Source organism: Halichoerus grypus, chromosome 12 (assembly GCF_964656455.1).
Source record: "Halichoerus grypus chromosome 12, mHalGry1.hap1.1, whole genome shotgun sequence".
Classification (NCBI taxonomy): Eukaryota; Metazoa; Chordata; class Mammalia; order Carnivora; family Phocidae; genus Halichoerus; species Halichoerus grypus.
The window spans coordinates 38,468,408-38,491,847 of record NC_135723.1 but is presented as its reverse complement, the minus strand read 5'-3'; the positions used below and the strand labels follow the sequence as shown (position 1 = coordinate 38,491,847).

The following is a 23,440-nucleotide window of genomic DNA, read 5'->3' as shown; positions in this document are numbered from 1 at the left end:
CATCTTTCTTTTTCAATTGTTTCATCGGGAAGAATCTTTTTTAGGTGATAAAACTTACAAGCTAAATTAAAATGCACTCTACTCATTGGCAAGCCACACCAGCAAGAATAATGTGATCATGGTACTTGGAAGTTTTTGATTTATAACTATACTATTCTCTACTTATAAGGCTGCAGTCTAGGAGGCAGAGCAATGAATCATTACAATTGTCTATCTGGGAAATGTCAAAAGATTAAGGGCAGAAGAAGAGAGAAAAAGAAAGAACACACATTTCTGTCTGAGAATTATTACACAATTAATGGGAAGATATCACTAGCACATAAATCCAGTGCTAAAGAAATAATAATTAAATTTTTAAGATCTTCAAGTAAGACTACTAATAAACCATAGTGCTTGAACTTCCTGGGTAGAAAGGCAGATTATCCTCTGATGCTCTGATAACTAAATCATTCCTTATTCAACTATCACAGTGACCTCTCCCTATGCACGAAGAGTTTGGAAAAGTAAATTTAAGCTGAAGAAATAGATTAGAAATTTGACCCAATCATTAATGGATCCAGATTTTTAAAAAAAGGACACATACAGTTTAATTGATACTTTGCCAATACAAAAATAAGCATCCACAGAATGTTTATTTACTGTTTAAATTACTCCATATATTCATATACCATGAACAGAAAATATACTTTATCCCACACACAATAAGAGCAAACAAGTGCAATCTTTCAAACATTAAACGTTATAATCAAATCTGTACAACAGATAAATAAATTTATACCTCTAACAGTTAGCTTGTAACAGAACAAAATGAAAAACATATATTGCCCAAAGTCACCGGTTTACTTAAAATTCTACTTATGGTTATACATCTCAGCCATAACAACTTGAATCTTTACTACACTGCACCAGTTAGATTGATAAATACATTTTTTTTTAAAATAGGGGGAGTAATAGGAAATACCAAAATGAGTATAAAGAGCTTTCCAAACATTGGAAAAAATAGAAATTAATTAGTTGGAGGAGAACATTAAATGGATCCACAGGGTAACTGGTATCGCACTGGTATAGCTTAGGGAAAGGAAACATATGAATGGATTGGAAAGAAAACTGGGCCTTTTTATAGAAAGAAGCAACGACAACATCAACAGTGACAAAACCCTGTCATGGAGCCTAGCACGACTCTGTGAGACAAAATGTACAAAGATTTAGGTATACCTGAAAGCCACAGCTAGGAAGAAAAACCTTGTCAGGAAACAGGTAACATCAGAACGTGAACACATATAAATTAAAGGCATACTGTTTATCGTTCCACATCATTGCACATATGGTAAGAGAACAATACTGCGGACATTCTTGAGTAAGAAAGTTTTCGGTGAAGTAGGAAGTTCCATGATGAATACAGGTATAGACAATCTTATTACCACAAATTTAGTAAAGATCAAAACACTCAGTGGTGCCACTAAGCTAATTAAATTATGTTTTTACTGGAAAGGTAATTATTTCCCTGCCTTCATGTTAACTTAAAATCATTTATAAATGGAAATATAGATCCAGTAGAAAAGACGTTTCACATGCAATCCTATACAATGCACTCTGCTTCAACTGCTCTTCAGGATTTCACATTGGAGACGTACATTTCCAGTATATACAACCACACGTGTTCCACAGACGCCACGGAGCTGTCCTCTTGCCACACGGGTTTTTAATTTACATATACATTTATATCTCCAGATAGATGCTTTTCTCCTCTAGGCAGACACAAAATTAGCCGGAAGAATTTAAGTTTCTTAGGATTTTAGGAACCTAATGTCTTGATTTCTCTTGAATCGACGATAAGATGAGGAGTCCACAGAAAAATGCAGCTATACACGCCAGCCTTTTCAAGAGAGAGGAGTTATCTTTAGGAACAATAATCTGTGCAAGATCATTAGTGATCTGTGAAATTTCGTGCGCCACACAGACAAATATGAAAGTGCTGACGATGATGTTGAGCATCGGGCTTCCAGGTATGAGTACCAAGACGCCTCTGGTGTCGGCGGCCAGCCATATGTGGTATTGGCAGATGAAGAGCTGGGAGGAGAGCAAAGTTAGATACGTACAGACGCTCAACGACTACGGCACAGTTCTGCCTAATTTAAACATTTCCTAGCATAATTATGTTAGACGGCTTTTTCCAAACCATTTACTTCTGTTTCACTCTTGGTCCTGAAGTCGACTGCAGTCTACTCTTCAGAACTCCTACTTGTTGAAGCGCTGTTTCAAAGTCCCCAAGAAATCAAACAGGAACCTTACAACTTTAAAAAACTTTTTTTTTTTTTTTTTGCATGACACAGAAGACAGCTGACAGAAGGATTTCTGGACTCTGGTCTTTAGACCAGAGTATTACTAGGGGTGTGTGCACATATGTGCATACTGCATATTTATATATATTTGTGATTATATTTCTGTATGTAGATATATGAACAGGAAGTGGTATGGGCATTAAGATGTCCTCAAGTTTGCTCTGCACGGCCAGACAAATGTTTTCAACTGCATTTGCATATTCCTAAAGTATATTTCAACTTCTATGTGAGTATACATATTAGATGAAACCACTACAACTTTCAGTCGTGGTTACAAATGTGGTTCTTTCATCACATTTGTTCAAAATATCAGAGAGCAGAAAAATGCTTGAGCTACCTCTCAAATATGAGACTATAAAATTTTGATATTTTTACTAGAAATACCAAATTATAAATTCATTCATTAAAGTTAATAAAAACACTCATGCTCCAAATATTAAGGGGATAGCAAAATAAACATTCTTTTATCTACTGAATGACTTGATAAGTCATTCTTGATTAATAATTCTAAATTCTATTCAGTCTCACTTATGAGACCAAAAAAAAAAAAAAAGAACATTTATTAAAGAACTCAAAGAAAAATTTATTTTCCCTATTTTAAGGACAACTTAATAATAAATCTTATACTCTAAAATATGTCTTTTATGATTATAATATGAATTCTACTGTTTTAAAATGTTCTACTTTGAATAATAGAGCTCAGAATATTCAGAATGTTTTTCAAAACCTACTTTAAGGTTTTAAATAAGTCATATTCAGTATTGCATACAAAATGTAATAAGGTTAAAAAATTTCCCCAAATTTCCTATCATAAGGGTGAATTTTATTTGCATAAGTATCAATAAACTAAATTCCAGGAATATTTAATTATGGAGATGAAGAACAAATAAAAATCCCTTCAGCTTGACTTCATTTATATCTATTTATAAATTTCATTTATATCTATTTAACTTTTCTCTTTTCTGATCTCAGCAATTTAGTGCTTACAAGCTGAAGACAATATAAAGAATATTTGAAAGTCATCTATGTCTAGTCATTAAATAAGTAGATTAAAAATATACTACTTTATTGCTGTTGAAAGTTCTGAGTTTCCTCTCTGTATTTCCACAAATAACATAGTTTTGATTTAAAAAAATGTATTTTGGATTTATACACATACACACACGCATGTAACACTTGGCTGTGTAAGATAGAACAAAATATTAATGTACCAACCTCTAATGAAATTTTTCCAAACCAAGCAAAAAATGAGCTATAAACTGATCGGGCATATCCAGGGATATTCCTTATTAGGATGAAGGCTAAAATCTAAGGAAAAACCACAAAGACAAAATAAATAATCTGTTTATTAAAAGCATTTGCTTTCCTTCAAGTGATAACTTTATTATCTCTGTTCTTGAATTTGATACATACACAATGGTTTTTGTCAACAGAGAAAGTTTTAGCAAGTTATTTTTGTTCTAGACTCTGTCCAAGTTAGGTTTCTCATCATGTGGTCTGTATACTGTGTATCAGTGCAGATTTTAGGTAGCACATGGCTGAACAATTTTATGTGTATTTGAAAAATTATAAATCCACCTCCGTGTAGAAAGAAATGATACCATATTTTGTGTAGCCAAACTCAAAAACCCCCATGATACAATTTGGCTTCTTCCATAAAGTATCTGCCTGATTGCCAGCAACATACCCCGTCTTGCACTCCTCCATAGCCCCCTTTCACTAACACCCATGTAAATATGAGAAATGGCATGACTTTTAAGATGTCCTCAATGTTTGCTCTATATGGCCAGGCAAATGACGTCTTGAACTGCATTCACATGTCATATATTTTCCCCTTTTGATCTCTTCTCCCTAAAGACAACCTCCAGCTTTTGGGCGCCTGACCTTCACCATTCTCCCCCATCCTTTTGTACCAGGTGGAACAATCTTGAATTTTCTAAACCTCTAATTCAGTGTCACATTCAGTAGCTAGTTTATCAAGCAAAGAACTCTCTTTAGAATCTATTCTCCTTATAAAAAAGCAAGAAATTGTAAAGAAAAAAAACTGTTTTCACTTTCACAAATACCTTTCAAAAACTTTCTCATAAAAAGATTGAAAAATCTATTTACACTTCAGAGAAAAACCCTATATTCAGTGTTGATCACTCTGGGCATCTGGTCAAAGGCTTTAGGAAGAGGCCTCTGGGATGCATACAGGATGAGCAAATAGGAGATTTGTGGATCACTCTATCATTTATGGAAAAAGGAACCAAAGTGAACTACTCAGGTACCATTAAGGTGAGTGATCTTCATGGGTAGTAGCGTCAAAGAGACTCAAGTTTGAATCTAACCTTTGCCTTGTATTAGTTCCGGGATTGAAGGTAAGGTACTTTACTCCCTTAGGTCTGTTTCCTCATCCATATGAATAGGGGTAACATTTACTTTGAAGGTTGATGTGAACATTAGATGGGAAAACATATATAAGGTACTTATCATAACATGCATTGTGAGCCATTTAAAGAAACACATTAGGTAATTAATAGCACAGGTGGTATACATAAATGGTAAAAATCATAAAGGTGAGACCTAAATAAAGCCCTTAAACATGAAACCCTTTAATGAGTTATTATAATTAAAGTATTGCACAAACTGTAAAATGCTAGAAAGAATGACACAGATAAACACAAATCACTAGTCTGAGCATCACAAAATCTAGGAGTAGCCCTAAGCAAATCACTTTCCTTCTTTCTAACTTTAATCTACCCTTTCTCAATGTGTACTTATTTCTTTAGCATATTCCAGTCTGTGTTTTGTCATACACTTAGTAAACGATGTGATTAGGGGAACAGAAAAATCAAAGAAATGATAGCCATGGAGAAGACAACTGGGGTCTAGGGAGTCATCTTTATTAGCTTGATAAAGAAATAATAATAACACTTAAAATTTGTTCAGCATTTGTAACTTTCTGGGTACTATGCTAGCACTTAATATACATTATTTATGGTTAATCACCTGTATGCTGTTCTACAGCAAGCCTTACTGGAAATTTCTATCCAGACTGATGGGCAAAATAAAAGGTCAGGATTTGGGGCACCTGGGTGGCTCAGTTGGTTAAGCGACTGCCTTCAGCTCAGGTCATGATCCTGGAGTCCCGGGATCGAGTCCCGCATCAGGCTCCCTGCTCAGTGGACAGTCTGCTTCTCCCTCTGGCCCTCCCCACTCTCATGCTCTCTCTCTCTATCTCATTGTCTCCCTCAAATAAATAAATAAAATCTTTAAAAAAAATAAATAAAAGGTCAGGATTCAAGGATTGATCTATAAGAGTGAAATAGATAAAAGGGATTAAGAGTATACTTATCTTGATGAGCACTGAGAAATGTATATAATTGCTGAATTACTATATTGTACACCTGAAACTAATGTAACACTGTTAACTGTACTTGAATTTAAAAAAAAAAAAGGATTGATCCATAAGCCTTTTGCAGGGTCAGGCTGAGAAAATAGTTTCTAACAGAACACTAGGAATCTTGTACATGTTAAACTCTTAAGAAGCCTCCTCAGATAAGTATGCTAAGGACATATAAACATATATAAATTTTTAATAATCACATCCACACCCACACCCCCACACCTACATCACCTGTTGGTATCTGAGAATAAGAGTGAAACATGATAAGGAAGTAAAATTTGGGGCTCCCTGAATGGTCTGATTTTTACAACAGGGGACTAGCACCCTTGGAAAGAAGTAGCTGCCAATAAAATTAGTACTTGCTTCAATTTGTGCTCCCCGTCCATTCTTGCATTCTGCAAAGGAGGAGCTGAGGCCCTCGCTGAAAAAGTACTAGGGAGATAGGAGTGTGCGGAGGGTAGTGACTGGAAAGGTAGGTGATAGGGCTCAGGAGGGCTTGTGTGTTCTTCTGTGTAGCCGCTCTTTCCCTTAGTTCTCTTTATATCCTTCTGTACTGGTGCACTGTGAATGATGACACCTCCTTTCCATCAGGAGTAATAGAAATGATATCACATACGATGTGCAAAAAGTTACTGGTAAGCACTATTACTGTCTATAGAAGTCATGAAAATGCTACATGAATACAGTATAATGTTTGATTATACATATATTGTATACAATACAATGTATACAAAAATACATTATTGATTGTATTTGAAGAGTCTGTCACATGCTCAGTTCTATTGACTCTAGAGAGGTTCAAGGGGAATAAAATAGTTCCTGCAGTGAAGAGAACTTAAGACCTAAGAGAAGATCCTCTAGAAATCATCCTTGCTCCTCTTTGCTGCACTGCTCATTTTTTAGGTCTCAGTTTAGATACTGCTTTCTCCAGGAACCCTGCTCTGATACCAAGGTGGGTTGGGAAGAAGTCCCACATGTTACCAAAGCGCCCGGTACTTAACTATCACCACACCATCACAATGTCCCATAATGACCTGCAACCAGAGGTATCTCTGCAAAACATCAGTCTGATTTGAGTTGCTCCTTACCTCTGCCCACCTCCCAGTCACTACCACGTACTTCTCTAGACTCTGGCTCTCCGAGCTGTAGCCCGCACGGCCTTCTTCAAATTCCCTGAATGTAAATATGCTCCCTTCCCCCACAGGGCCTGAGTTCTTGCTGTCTGCCTTCGTCCCTCCATTCTCAACTTAATTTTCCCAGGGAAATAATTTCTGACCCCTCACCATGCCTTGCTTCAACTCCAACTAGGTCAGATTCCCTTATTAGATTCTCTTGTAGCATCATATACTACTATTTATAATTACACGGTGATTCTATGATTACTACCTGTAATAGAAGAATGGAGGCTCTGGGAGGGCAGGCCCTAGGTCTGATGTGCTTACCACTGTATCCTCCCAGCCTAATATCTAGTACATAGTAGGTATCAAATATTGTTACATGAATAAAAAATGTTCAATGAATGAATGTTCACTGGTTCATAGCTCTATTAGACTGTAAATTCCATGAGGGCAGGAGCTGTATGTATCTTAACACTGGACTTCTTACACACGTATGTACGTGTACGTACAGCGCGGGACTTAACACATTAATAGTTATGATTAAATAAAGAAATATGAGTAAATGAAGACAAAACAAATATGAGGAGAACCAACATTTTCTAAGTGCCTACTAAAGTGACCAATACCAATCATTTCCATACATTTAATATAACAATCCTTTAAAAGAGATTTTAATGTCCCTGTACAGTAAAGGAAGGTAGCACTTAGGAAGATTAAGTCATATACCTACATTTCATAGTTTGATCTCAAATCTCACTGCCTCTAAAAACTGTATTCTTATCAAGAATTAAGAAAAAAAATTTTCTAAATCAAGACAATTACCTGTACCACAGATACAGATGGGTGGAGTTCATTGCACTCTGCTTTGTTTTTACAACTGCTGGCCCAGATGGAATAGGTCTAAACCAAAAAAATATATGGATCAGTTCATGAAAACAGTTATGCCTTAATGAGGCAGCTTTCTCAGCATCTTTACACGGTTTTCTTTGTTTATTACATTATACTCCATGATGCTATTTAAAAAGCTTCAGTAAAAATGCCCACACATTTGGTCATCACTTGTTTTGGTTTGCTCAACTGCTCAAAGAAAAGAAAGCAGAGAAAGAGGAGCATAGGTCTATGCTCTTCCAGAAATAGTGATCATGAGGCAGTGATGGTTCTTCCTGTCAAACACCTTACATTATATTTTTCCCAAAATTTATTACAACTTTAAAAATTTGTTTCACTGAATCCTCAGTTATTCTTCATATTTAACTTACACATACATATTCTCTTAGCATTTATGTTCAATTAGAAAAATACAGAGCAAAGGATTTTAAAAGTAAAGTTTTATATATTAAAAATAATTGATTAAATTCCTATTTCTTAAAGTTAACTTTCTGTATCATTTAGGACTTCAAAAAATTATAAGATTACATTTTGAAACTTACCAAGAAAGAAACTACTGAAATAAACAATAGAAAATTTGAAATTTTGTTTGAAAAAAGAGGTTCACCCTTTCCCTCAGAAAGTACTTGACGCTTCTGTAAAGCCAGATAGATGAAAGCAAACAACATTCCATGAAAGACTACCTGAAAAATAAGAAGAGAAAATTTGTTTTAAATGGCAACTTTTCAGTAAATAGCATGAATATTTGGTAAATGAGGACACTATGTACAAAAGTAAGTAGGTTAAAAGCTGAAAGGTTGTAAGTTTCTATGAGGGACTTAAACTTCAAGAAATGACATAAAGTCAACAATTGTTAGAAACTCTCTGCAATAGGACAGCAAACAGCACTTGCAACAATATGAGATAAGCTGGTTCATTCTGAGCAGTCTCTGCAGCAAGTGAAGAAACAAAGATAATTTCAAAATAATGATAAAAACACAAGAAACAACAAGTGTTGGGAAGAAAAAGGAGAAAAAGGAACCCTTGTGCGCTGTTGGTGGGAAAGCAGATGGTGCAGCTGCGGTGGAAAATAGTATGGAGTTTCCTCAAAAAATTAAAAGTAGAACTTTCATCCAGTAATTCCACTACTGGTATTTATCCAGAGAACAAAGACACTAATTCAAAAAGATATATGCACCCCAATGTTTATAGCGGCATTATCTACAATAGCCAAATTATGGAACTAGTCCAAGTGTCCATCGACTGACAAATGGATAAAGAAGTGGTATATATATACACGATGGAATATCGCTCAGCCACAAAAAGAATGCATTTGCAACAACATGGATGGATCCAGAGGGTATAATGCTAAGTGAAATTAAGTCAATCAGAAAAGACAGATACCATATGACTTCAGTCATATGTGTAATTTAAGAAACAAATGAACAAAGAAAAAAGGAGATAAACCAAAAAACAGACTCTTAACTACAGAGCACAAACTGGTGGTTACCAGAGGGGAGGTGGGTGGGGGAATGGGTGAAACAGGTGAAGGCAATTAAGAGTACAGTTATAATGACGAGCACGGAGTACTGCATAAAATTGTTCAATCACTATATTGTACACCTGAAACTGATATAACACTACATGTCAACTCTACTGGAATTAAAATGAAAAAAAGAACAACAACAAAAATAATAAATAAAACTATTATGGAGATGTATGATAAAATTTAAATGCTAAACCAAAATAAAACACATTTTATATTGATACTTTCAATCAAATAAATCAACACTAATACCACCAAGATCATGCTTTTAAGAAGGAGCATATGCAACACAAGAATGGAAAAAAAATATGGTGGGCCAGAAAGCACATAAAGCTTCTTTTTCTTCTTCCTTTTTTTTTTTTAAGATTTATTTATTTTTTAGAGCGAGTGCGTATGTGCACGCGCATGGGGGGGGGAGGGGCAGAGGGAGAGAATCTCCAAGCAGTCTCCCTGCTGAGCGTGGAGCCCTCCCATGACCCTGAGATCACAACCTGAGCCGAAAACCAAGAGTCAAACACTTAACTGACTGAGCCACCCAGGCACCCCAAAGCTTATTTTTTTTAAAACAAGGACTTAAAGTGAACTATCATATCATAGTACACTGCTCTAATGACAAAGTTGAGAATTTAAAATTATTTGCTATCAAGCCTTTAGCAAAGCTTTTTATTCATATGTGGCTTTGAAATGCCCTGTAGTACACTGGCAAGTACATAGGTATTAGATACCGGGAATGGCACAGAACGGGCATTAAGAAAACATTTGTGGAATGAAAAAAAGGATGGAAGAAAAAGGGGAAAGAAAGAAGAGAGGTAATTAGTATTTATTCATTGTCCATTATTTTCCAAATGCTGTGCTAGATGTTTTACATTTTCTTGGCAAGCTGAACCTTAACTTTCCTTCACGATTACATTCACGGAATCACCCTCGACACTGCTCTCTCTTCTTTGCACACTCCTATCACAAAATCCACACTGCATAATTCAGCACCTAATTATAAGTAGTAATCTTGGGTTTTAAACTCGATTGTAAGGCTTAGAAGCCTGGTGCTATGTCTTCTTTCTCTACTATATTCCTTCCTCACAAAACCAACATCTAGAGCATATATCAGGGCTCAATAAATATTGTGTTGAATGGCTGAAGCATATACATGAGGGAACATTTTTTTTTTAAGTTTATTTATTTATTTAAGTAATTTCTACGCCGGACGCAGGGCTCCAACTCATGACCCAGAGATCACTCCACCAACTGAGCCAGGCAGGCACCCCTATGAGGGATCATTTATAAGTCAAAATCAGGACTCAAACAAAGGCCCCTTTATAGACAACATTTTTACAGTATTTTCCTGTTGATATAAATACCCATGCATACCCTTTCTCTGCTATAAAAAAAGGCGGAGCAGGGCTGCTTTAATTTACCAAGTCAACACGTTTCCTTATTCTAAAACTAAAAAAAAAAATTATAATTTTCCGAATAATTATTTAAGTATAATTTGAAATGGCAAAAGATCACAAGATAAATACATACGTAACGGTCTAACCTCCATCTGAACCACCATTCATATACATTCCCTTTCAGTTCAAAACACTTGGACAATGGCCAAAGAGAAAAGATCTTCTCAAATGCACCCTATGAAAAGGAATCCAGAACACAAATTAAGATGGTATGAGTCAATACTTGTTTTCTAATTCTATTATAAATTATAGTTTTCTAAAGTTAGGATTATCTAAGAGTCATTCACAATTTAAAAATTCTCTTTCATTTGAAATTCATTTGAAAAGAAATTTATTTTACTAAAGACTAACAAAGATGACTTAAAACTTTTTGTTAACTTACTTTCACTGCACATGAAAGGCTACTGAGACTGCAAAATTAAAAAACAAAAGGCAAGCTAGTAACTGGAAAATTCTTCCATTTAAGGTTTTCAATCTAGTATACAAAACAGCTAATATTTACAGATCAAAACACCAAAATACAAAAAAACCTTAGCCAATATGATATCAATATCCTAAAGAATGATAGTTAAGGTTAAAATAGTTTTTCTTTTTCTAAATGTTCTTAATAATCTATAATTAACCATTTGAGTTAAAAGAATGCTCTGAATTAGTCACCTTACTTAATCAACCATACCCAAATGCCATTACTAGCCTTTGAAACAAAGTTTACAGTTTTACTGTGGTCAAGTTAGTGAATGGTACCCTCTTATTAATTTGACAAGCCTGGAAAATCTGGGAATCAAGGGGCAGAAGTCTTGGGTGCATTCCTGCACATTAATGAAGTCTTTCAAAGAAGAGAACAAAAACCTCAATTTCCAGACTAAAGAATGGCAACAAACTCTATTAAGGAAAACTCCATTATTAGACCTAATGCCACAGCATAAAAAATGTAACATAACAATTTTTTAAAAGGCTATTAAAAAACAAACAAAAAAATGAAAACAGAATTGTATTTTAGGTCATGCTGAATCTTTAGGTTAGAAGAAGTTTATTATTTTAATGAAATGCAATATTCTCCATTTAATCATTTAAGCATTTAAAATACTTACAGCTTATTAAATAGAGGTTCTATCAAAATCTATGCCTCAGAAAATAGAGGATGATTCTTACCAAGAGTTGCAATATAAAGTACTTACAGATCATACATATGATATGTATATGAAATACAGAAATACAATATTGATACAAAACAGAGAAATATATAGTATCTATTAGAGATACATGGTCTTAGAGATCATATATATGTGACACATTTATCATTAAAAATATTATTTCTGATTAAAAATTTGTTTCTTATGTGATCAACGGGCGAGTATTTAGTGAGCACCCATTTTGTGCAAGACACTGGGGTAACCAGGCCAAGTATTTTTTTTTTCCAGTGCACTGATCCAAAGCTGGGGAAACCTTCTTGGTCTCTTTATTGAACCCCTGGTTCACCTTCCCTTCTCTCCCTCAGATGCACCGTGGAGCGTCTGGAATTTTAATGAGTAAATGTCAAGCAGCTGTTGCAGTCACCTGGCTATTTCTTTATACATTTGCTATCGTTTCCTGCTTACTTTATAAATCTCCTGTAAAAAACCTTGGAGTTCAGGCAGAAATAAAAATGCTTTATTTCTAAATAAGAAAATAAAGTATGAAAGCCTACAAAACAAACAAACAAACAAAAACCAGCTTATAAGATCACACACACACTATGCTTACGTGGCATTTGCACCTGACACAGCTAAGTCCAAGACAGGGAATGTTGGAGATGGGAGCAAACTGCAGAATATGTCACAACTATAGGTATTCAAATTAAAATATTTTGTTATAAATATCATACTGCCCAAATAATCTGTCTGCCTGATGGATTGACCAGCAGGTAGCAGTTTCCCACCTTGCTAAAGTAGCTGAGAAAACCTCAACCATCATAATAGGGGGAGATAAAACAGTAGAGATAAGAAAATGACCAAAAATTTTATTAAATTAAACATACTACATATATACAAACTCATGTGCTCCTACGTTGGTTTTGCTAACTGCCAAAATTTTACTCTATGCAGTTATGGAAAAATCAAGGAACGCTCTGATGCAATGAATAATGCACAAACCAAGTTGCGAATTCTGTCAAGAGAATTTTGATCTCCACTTAGAGTAGTGTCTTATAAGAGGCATTCAATAAACGTCTGATTGATCAAAGTCAAGTAAAATGGATTTTGAACAATTGCCAGAGGAAGAGCTTTAAATTGCTCTTACAACAAAAACAGTGGTAACAAAAGTAGATAGGTCTCAAAAGAACTACACTGAGTAGTCAACTACAGAGTGACACTTTTATTACAGTCATTAAAAAATGAAGCTAAAAAAAAGCTCTGACTCTTCTCACATACTTTAATAGACTTGAACTTTAAAATAACATAGAACAAAATATAAACTGAAAAGACTGTACAAACCTGAGAATATGCCAAAAAACATATACATAACAGCAAGAAGGCTAGTTTCAACAGTAAGCCAAAATGCCAGAAACAATTTCCTAAGAGAGAAAATATTTAATTTACTAAAAGGTATAAATTTACATTAGAAAACATATTAATAGTCTCTGTTTAACATAGTAACACCCTGCATAGTTCTTAAAATAATTGAAGGCTGCCCACAGGATACATAAAATATATGTAAGTGGTATAAATTATAAGAAGGGCAAAAAGGAGTAGAGCATCCTCGCTAGGAAAGAGGCCACAACCTATGCCTGATACCCTCCGTATCTCCTGTTCATCCACTATAAATATATCTGAAAATACCTCCTGGATTCAACTATACCTATTTATTATTCAAAGGCACAACAAAATTTGGAACAATATGTTCAATATAGTTCTAACATCCATGTTGAATATAGCTTAGGTAATGCTGCTCAAACATTAGAGTTCCAAGGAGAGAGCTTAAGAACTCCCTAATGGATCAGGGTTTAACCTTAAGATGTATTTTAACATACGCATATTTTAAGTTATGTGCTCACGGTTTATATATATTGATTTCATTTGATTAATATGCTAGGTTTGTGTCGAGGGATTAAGCTACAGAGGCTGTTCAAAGACATTCATGGGCCTGATGAAAGGCTGGAATTCAACTCTTACCTGAAAAAGTTATTTGACATTATAATGGGAGTCAGTGGAAAATATTTCTGATATATGGTATGTGGTTGAAAGAGTTAAGTTAAACATTATTAAAAACAACAACTTTTAATTTTTCCAAAAGAGGGAAGCTTTTATTTCAATGATATGATCTTGAGGGAAAGGAGCATTAAGATAAATAAGCACGGCCTCACTCTGAACATTATCAGTAATGGGATGTGTGGAGTTTGAAGGTGACGCCCTTCCGGGCACTTAGGTTTCCTTGTATGTACAACAGGTTGGGAGTAACTGCGCTAAGGTTGTCTAGAAGATAAATTATATTAGTGCTCTTTAAACCTGGCTAACACAAAAAGCCTTTTTGCAAATGAATGCTTATCCAAAATTCTCAATATAGGTAAAAAATCAAATAGAGCAGAGCTGCAAAAGACTGGAGAAGGATGCAGGGGCCCAGAGCCCTATTTGGCTTGCTCTTCTCTCTTCTAGTGCTCTTCACTCTGGCTCTATACAAGACAGTTTGAAAACTGTTGCATTAGCTGATATGTAAAATGACTTTGAAAATTTTAGATTAAAAAAAAAAAGAACACACACATACAATATACATGCAAACTACTAATCTGCCCTGTTATATAATCACTTGAATTAGTTAGCTGTAACATTTTAGAAACATAGTTTAAGAACAAAGTTTCAAATGTCAAAACTACACATAAATTTAAACTATGTCTCCATAAAAAAATAGCCTTTAACAACTAAAAAGAAATTTAGTACATTAAAAGAATGTATTTATTAACAGTAAGAGAATATATTTACCATTTGCTTTTTTTTGGATGATTTGTGGCCATAGGGCTAAAGTAACATATATGACCATGAACCATACGGTGACCAAGGGGACAAAATAATAGAATTGATAAGGCCGATCCATCACTATACATAACACCACTACCAGGAAATTGAGACGAAATAAGACCTATTAAAAAGGAGAAGAGAATGGTTTTCATTCCAGGTATGCATGAAGAGCAAAGACAGATTCTCTCTGACAGAGTATAAACATTTATTTAAGACTAAAGTAATAACTGTACAAGTATATTTTACTAATCCTTAAAATTATATTTGTTCTACAATCACTGTAAGGAGTTGAATATAAAATATTTATGCATCATTATATTAACTAAATCCAAGCAAAGCACCAGCCTGAGCTGTCCTCTGGCTACAACTGCCATCTTGTTAAATGTAGGGGAAGAATCATAAGCCTCCTTCCTAGGGCTACAGTTTATAAGCAGAGATTAGATTACCTCAACAAAAGGGTGTCCATTTCATCTCTGTTTGATGTTGATTTACCCCATTTAGGATTAAATTGAGAGTTGTCATAGATACAAAATAATATTACTCAAATTAAAAAGTGTCTTTGGGACCCGTGTAACAGTCATTTCAGACAGTGTGATGTCATTCAAAGAACACAGAATTTGAGCAGATTGATATTAGAGTTTTACCACTTACTATGTGACCGTAGGCAAATTATTTAACCTCTCTGAGCCTCAGTGTCCTTTCTGTAAACATGAAAATCACAACTCCGGCTAGTAATGAGGGGTAAATAAAATAATATTCAGAAAGTGCCCAGCACAAGGTAGAAACTTAATAAATATTAATCCTCTTCTTAAAGAAAACATAACACAGTATAATAATCCCAGGTAACTGTACATTTCTACAAAACTGAACTGAATTAGCAATGCTGTCCCTTGTGTACTGGCGCTTTTATTAGACACTCATCTAAATTACATTTTCCCTTCCCTCAGTAATAAATTATTTATCTCGAATTATTAACCACAGAACACAGAAATAACACAACTTTAAAGTGTAATTTCATAAATTCAAATTATCTGTGTCCTTATAATGACCATATTTATATTTTTCACACCAAAAGGAAAGAAAAAGAAAAGAACTGAATACATTCCTACCTGACAGACTCTATGAATTCCAAAGTCTCCTTTGATCCAAAAGTATGAGAAATGCCCGTACCCTGTCTGAAATAGGTATGCAGCAACCAGAACCCGGATGTGCATGTACACAGGCAAAAACTGTTGGCAAAAATAAATAGGTAAAATATGTTGGCACTAACTATACTTTGAATTATCATAACCAATACATTGAAATTAAGACAATGGATCATTGTTACTTGGCATGAGCTCAATGAAAAGATTTATTTTTAAAACTTACGCAACATAGCAAGAGTTAAAAAAAATGTAGACTTTGGAATCAGATCTCATTCAAATTCTGGTTCTGCCACTTACTAGCTACGTGACTTTAAGTGAGTTTTCTAAACCGCAAAACAAGAAGGTTCTTATGAGGAATGCAGGAGTTAATAAAGGTGAAACACTTCGTACATTTTCTCCACTTGGAATTAAATATATGATATCCATAATTACTAATCACCAGATAGGCTGAATATAAGGTAACTGTAGATTTCACATTTTCCCAATGAGAAGATAAAAAAACAAAACAAAAATCCCATAAATTTTGGCCCCCTCAACTACACAGACTTTAGATTTGTAAATTGTCATATAACTACTTATAATATATAATTATTTAGCAACAAATATATATTAAAAAACATATGCAACCATAATTTAGAAATCCTATTTCCCTCCCACTCTTAATTTATAAAACAATTTTATTCTACACTCCCACATCAATGTTTCACGACCAAGACCCTTAGAATCATTTACGATGGTTTTTCAGAGCATCCTAGCTTCATTTCTAAGTTAAATGAAATGTAACACATTTCTGATCTATATTTTATGGGAATCACTGGAAATATCATCTCATTTGTAAGTCCTAATTCTCATAACTCTAGAACACTGTCATTCACCCTGTCCATCAGCCATTGGTCCTTTACGTGTATATTCATGATCTCCACAACACAAGTAGTACTCTGTTTTTTAAAATGATCTTTAAAAGCCTTATTCAGTGACATCCAACCCTTGCAATTATAAGACTATTTTTTCAGGGATAATTACTAAATCTATGTAAAAATTTTTTGGCTTCTATTTTATAGACTCATTTGATCACCTCTGTAATTATCCAGCATTGACACTGCTTATGGCCACTTCAGGTTAATGTGTCTTTCCCAAGTGATACTTTTGTAGGAAAAAATAATTAAGTAGACACCCTAAATAGATTTTATAAGTCCTTGAATGTATGTATCTTTTGTATATATCCTTGAATGCACCCTTGAACACATCTTTTTCTTTTCTGAGAAGGCAAAAACCCCTGAATTTATAATAGGTCATAAATTCTTCAATACCGCCTCCATTCTAGCCAAACTGTTAAGATTCTCTGTTTCCCATACTGGTCCTTCTTGTGCTTCCCTGTCACCTTTCCTTTGTTTATCTGTTTATTCTACCCTGGAATGTTCTTCTTGTGACCATATTTTGCTTATTCAAATCCTATTCTTCTTTAGAGCCCTGTTCAAAATTTCCTATCTTTACTCTCAGATGAAAGTCATTTTTCCTTCCTTGGTATTCTTAAAGCACTCACAATCTATATATCAAAAATAGTTTTTATTTATTGCCCTTCATCATCAGTTCTTTTTAAATGTCTTATCTCATCATTAAATCAGAAATTTTCAATGAAGGTGTAACATACTAGAATCACAATGATGATGAAGGTAGCAAATGTCATCTTAACCTCAGGATTTATCTATTCTAAGCCTGTTACCTTATTCTTGAAAGCACTCTAAAATATTCCCTTCAAGTATCTAAACATTTTTTTTTTTTTAAGAGGGTGGGGAAGGGTGGAGCAGAGGGAGAAAGAGAGAAAGAATCTTCAGCAGGCTCCACGACCCAGGGCGGAGTCCTACACGAGGCTTGATCTCACAACTCTGAGATCATGACCTGAGCTGAAATCAAGAGTTGGATGCTTAACCAACTGGGTGGTTGGGTGGCGCCTGGGTGGCACCCCCTTGAACACTTTTTAATAGCAGAAAACATACCAATTCCCAAGGCAATCCATTCCATTTTCAGATGATCATTTTCTACCATAAAGTTCCTTTTCAAGAAAGGTTGAAATCTAACTGTGTAAAAGCTACCAACTTCAGCTCTCTAGGACAGTGCTGTGTAATCAAGATAAAATGCGAGCCATACAGTACTTTTTTAACATGGCTACCAGAATATTTAAAAAGCCAAAAGGATCGAGTGAAACTAATTTTAATAAATACAATGCATTTAACTAAATATATTTAAAATATTATCATTTCAACATGTAATAAGCATGTAGTGAGATATTTCATATTTTTTACATCAAGTTTTTTAACTCATTATGCACTTATCACAATGAATCATACTTAACTGGTGTGTCTGTCATGTTCACAGAACGCCTCAATTCCAACCAGCTATACTTCAAGTGCTCAACAGCCACATGTAGCTAGTGGCTTCCATAATGGAGAGTCTAGCTCCAGAGCCATTTGTACCACACTTAGTCACTCTTTTATCTGACTGTTCTACAAGTATCTGAAAACAGCTGTCCAACCTAGGCTAACTCTTCCCAGTTACTTTAACCACTGTCCATAAAACATGCTTTGAAATCCCTTCAAGACTGGGGCTGGGCCTACAGAGTTGAGACTTGGTTATTACATTTAAATAGTAAATACTATTCATTTAAATTAAATTAAACACCATCACAATAATCTGCCAAGTACCTGCCAATGTGGGATTATTACAAATTTCATGTAATACTTCTCCCAAGTTTTTATTTTAACATATTTTAAGTCAACAGAAAAATTGAAAGAATAGTACAATGGACACCCATATACCATGCTGACCCATTTTAAAGAATGTTGTACACGACACCATCCCTAAATATTTTAGCAAGTATCTTCTAAGAAGAAAGAATAGTTTCTTACATGACTATATTATCATTATCATACCCAAGATTTAATATGAATATAACAGTATCTATTGTAAATCTGTATTCAAATACCCTGATTGTCCCAGTAGCATCCTTTACGGTTTAAAAATAATTTTTTTTAGCAATCTTGAATCAAGGATCACACATCGCACTTGGTTGTCATTCCTCTTTATTCTCCTTTAATTCAAATTATTTTTCTTTTTATCTTTCATGAGTCAAGTATTACAACAAAATTTTAGTATTAAAATATATTTTGATTTCCAACTGCATTATAATTAATAGCTAGGCTAGCTTCCGATTCTGTTCTTTTTCTAGTCCCACAAATTTTTCCCCAAGATCTTTTATTCAGATTCTTTCATGAAAGTTACTTATAAACTCCCAAAGGAAAAAAACCCACAGTGGAACACAAAATCATCTACTGTATAAACCTAACTTGCTGTACTCTCCATATTAAACTCACAGTATTTTACCCATATTTCCTATAGATTATGTTTTAAAGGAATGTTTATACCAACAACTGCAATCTGCCAGACCATCTGGATTATTTTAATAATTCTCTGTAATTTTTTATGGTTTCTATTTTAGTATAAAAACAAGGCACAACTAAAGTTTGACATATTTTACTCAAAATAAAAAACATTAGGTAATTAAAATAACCGTGGCACTTAAAAAGAGCTTTTAATGAGGGTAATCCCTCAAATATCCAAGAATCAAGTTCCAAGATACATTATAACCCATGCTAATAATGCTTTGCCAATGTAGATACAGGTAATTTTTAACCACAAAATCCTATTACATAAAAGAACAGGAATATGTTAATTAATCATAACAAATGGTCTGTTAATGAAAAGTATGTCCTTCCAGAACAGGGATTTTTAAAAATTGTAATTTAGGATATATTGGGATGTAGTCTAAGATATATTAGAATTAGAATGCTGGCTTGGCAAATGATTATAATAGAATGCCAAATTGCCTTCATCTTTTTATGATCCAAATTCTTTCTGGAATCACTGAATTGAGGAACTTAATCTGCCATTAATTCTTTCTATCTGATTTGTTTTAATAGGAGTATCACCCTTTAATATGTCAGCAATTAATTATGTCTCTAAGTGGCATTTTCTTAAAACAAAGCCTTTTTTCCCTCTCAAATTAATCCAATCTTTATTCATATGTCAGAGATATTTCTAGGATTCAATATTCATCTCTACCTACTTTTTAGAGAATCTGACAAATATATCCTCCAAATTCTGAACTGGGCTTATAAACTAAATCTTACTATCCTCATCTGTCCTTGCCTTGGATCTCCTCTACTGTCTGGGATCTTCTGTAACCACCTGAACACACTAGGTCCCCCTCAGCTGCAGTGTCACGGGAATTTCACTGCTGCCACAAATATACTTGTCAGAGCCATACAATTTCAGTATAAATTATACTTCATGCTTTTACCTTCTGCCCTTCAAACAAACCATCCATAAAATCACTGCCAGTTTTTGAAAATAATGAAAAGACTCAATGAAGAATAATATTATTTTCAAATTGTTAGAGACACCTGTTAGAGAAAAAAACCTCAGTATTATTTACCTTCCTAACTGGTGCTATGGAAATTTCAAAATATTTCTGTCTGGACAACACTCCCCCCTCTTATCTCAATTTATCATTGATTCAAATACTATCTACAGATGTGTGCTTTATGTAAGCAATAAAAAAGTTTGGTAGTTCCAAAATTATGAATGAGTTTCTTAAATTTTTAAAACACGTTTTATAGAAATTAGTTTGTATCTTCACTATAAAACTTGTGTGAGAAGTGGTTATTAGATACCTGGGTTCACCCTCAAAAGCTCATTTTAACTGCAATATAGCTAGAATGTTACAACTCGGAATACATTTTTTCCTACCCCTGACAAATCCAGAGTATTCCGAGACTATGAGAATCCTGTCTTTTAAGACACCTAGGGAGAAGGAAAAAATGATTTTGTTCAGGTACAGAAGGCACTAGGTGAGCACAGAAAGGGTCCTCCGGCTCATGGAGGAGGTAATACTTAGGAAGTAGGGCACAAAAATGGTACAATGGTAGTCCCTTAGTACCTGAGTTCTTTGAATACTGGGGCAAAAGAATTCTAAGGTTTTTAAATTATAAAGGGGTAAAAACAGTTGGCCAAACTTCCTAAAATACAAGTAAGGGTAGAATATAAATATAATCATCTAACTTGATTTCTTTTGATAGGAACTTGCCTATTTGAAATCCTTTGCATCTACACAGTTTCTTCCTAAGTTTAAATTAGCTGTCCAACAGGGTGGCATGAAATAATACCCTTAGGTTATCAGCTGCTTCTACTAATTAAAATTAAGGCCAAGTATTACAAATAAATTATTGCCTTGAAACTATACCTTCTCAAAGAGTTGGGTGGTAGGAGAAGAATGGGAAGGTATAATGATTGGGTGGGAAATAAAACAGGTTTCTAAAGGTGGAGAATATAAAACACAAAAGAGGTGATGCCCTGAAAGAAACAGTATAGTTCCACCATTTCCTATGTCTTCTGAACATAAATTCAAAATACTTACTGTACTTGCTCCAGAGATATGATAAATCAGAATCACAAGCTGCATCCAGCCTTTCCATTCATCTGTTTGTTCTCTATTTAACACTTTAGTCTGTGGAAAAGAACCAAAGTCTGTTTTAAAATTCACTATGAAGCTATTATTAAGTAAATTTTTTTTATAGGATATAAAGCTAATGCTTCTGTCAAAAGAACCTTGGGGGGAAAAACAATTAAAGATTGGCATTTGATTTGATAAAAGATATAATAAAACTATTTAAAATACAATATGAATTTGAAGATTAATATAAACTAAAAGAGATTTTAAATATTTAAGTTGCTACTCATGGTTTTATATTAAGATTACATTTATATTGTGACAGATATGTTTGTAAAACTAAAAAATGGCATTTTATAATTTTCTTTAAAAGAATCTTAAGAGTTTCAGCTAGAAAAGACCTTATAGTTCTCTTACACTTTAATGTGAAAAAAGGGTCTATTATTATAGTTTATTTTCCCAAGGATATTCTCATTGGAGATTAAAAAACTGATTAGTAATCCTCATATGAGAGTTATTTCTTACAATAGAGTTTATTAATTCAAATAAATCATGCCTTATAAAGAAGTTGCACCAATATTCTAAGCAATTACAATAATTCTAAAATAGGAAATTCAGAATATTGTAAGCAGTGCCCACATTATTACGTACATTCGAATTTGTGTGTATACTTGTCTGACTGTATAAATATATAAATATAAAATGTGCATATAGGCATTTGTTAATTATATTTTTAAGTTACATTTTTTTTCACTTGATATAAAATAATAGTATCTCATGTTTGCAGACCATTATAAAATTGGGAGCATCTCCACTTTCTCCATCCCCAAACAGGCAAAAGAACACTAAGTTATGACATCTTTTTCACAGATCATTATTTACCGACTTTTCAACAATCTTCACATGACTCTTTGAACTTTTTCCAAACTGTTTCAAAAAAGCAACTGTTAAGAGTCCACCAGGCAAAGTACAACTACAATATCCCTTTGTATTCTATATACATGTTTGAATATTCTGGTATGATAAATGATATTATTTATTTAATCCAGAGTTTATAATGAGATAAAAAGGATAACATTAGCTAAAAAGAAAATGACTCTTACCTCCTTAGTATTTTCATTGTAAAATACTCCCAAAACCAAGATGTAGATAATTGGAATAAAGAAAGTTGAATGTGTATAAAATTTATTTTCCTTCATAAATAGATTTGCACGGTCACACATATAGAAGTAAGCCATTATCAGGCCAAGTTTGCAGAAAGACTGTAAAAGTATTTCTAATGGAGACACAGGGGTATTGATAATATTTTTTTTTTCCTCTCCACTTTCCAAATCAGTACATGTCTTATTCTTCCGGTGAGCATTACGATGGATTATATAAAAAATTAAATATCCGATAATAGATAAAGTGAAAAAACAAGCAGCTAGCTTCTGTATGAGAGTAAGAGGAGGCCGAGGTTGACAACAGGAACCATCTACAGGCTTCAGAATCTTATTGCAATACACGTTCATAAGAATCATTGCACTCTGTGAACAAATCAAGTTATTTGGTTATTATCTTGTCAGTAATATATCTCGCATCAGATTTTTCTCTTGTGAATACTACTGAGTTTTCAGCACCGAAACCAAAATACCTTTGTACTTTTTGCTACCATTTCCCAAACACTCATGCAAATAATGGTATTCCTTCAAGCTGTAATAGCCAGTTCAGGGTTTTTCAAACTTCTTGGACTATGATCCAAAATGAAAGATTCACTTTATAATGTGACCCAGAACACATATATAGGAAACAATACCTCTCCTTACTAGTTGGAATGCACTCTGACATTTTTCTATTCTATTCTTTTAAAAAAAGAAATACCCATTTCATGGCTGCTAATGGGCCATGACCTTTGGTGAAAAAAATACTGACAGATGTCAAAGCCCAAAGAATTTTAATTAGCAGACTTTCAATACAGAAGATACCAGGATACTTAAGATAGAGTCCCAGTCTTTAGATGTAAAAAAAAAAAAAAAAAAAAGATGTAAAATTACTGGCACCAAAAAAATCACTAATTCTTAGCTAACAATATTTGTAATTTGCTTCTCA

The 23,440-nt window shown here is 33.9% G+C and overlaps 1 protein-coding gene across 1 annotated transcript in view; it reads right to left on the bottom strand.

Annotated features, from left to right (window-relative positions):
- Positions 1 to 613: 613 nt before the first annotated feature.
- Positions 614 to 23,440, bottom strand: part of CASD1 (CAS1 domain sialic acid O acetyltransferase 1) — a 49,186-nt gene continuing 26,359 nt past the window's right edge. The window contains exons 9-18 of the mRNA XM_036123358.2: positions 22,456 to 22,878; positions 21,320 to 21,409; positions 15,811 to 15,930; positions 14,666 to 14,822; positions 13,184 to 13,263; positions 10,786 to 10,887; positions 8,279 to 8,419; positions 7,671 to 7,748; positions 3,558 to 3,650; positions 614 to 2,070 (exon numbers count right to left, since the gene is read on the bottom strand). Coding sequence (XP_035979251.2) covers positions 1,804 to 2,070; positions 3,558 to 3,650; positions 7,671 to 7,748; positions 8,279 to 8,419; positions 10,786 to 10,887; positions 13,184 to 13,263; positions 14,666 to 14,822; positions 15,811 to 15,930; positions 21,320 to 21,409; positions 22,456 to 22,878 — 1,551 coding nt within the window. The 3' untranslated portion in view covers positions 614 to 1,803. The remainder of the gene's footprint in view (positions 2,071 to 3,557; positions 3,651 to 7,670; positions 7,749 to 8,278; positions 8,420 to 10,785; positions 10,888 to 13,183; positions 13,264 to 14,665; positions 14,823 to 15,810; positions 15,931 to 21,319; positions 21,410 to 22,455; positions 22,879 to 23,440) is intronic.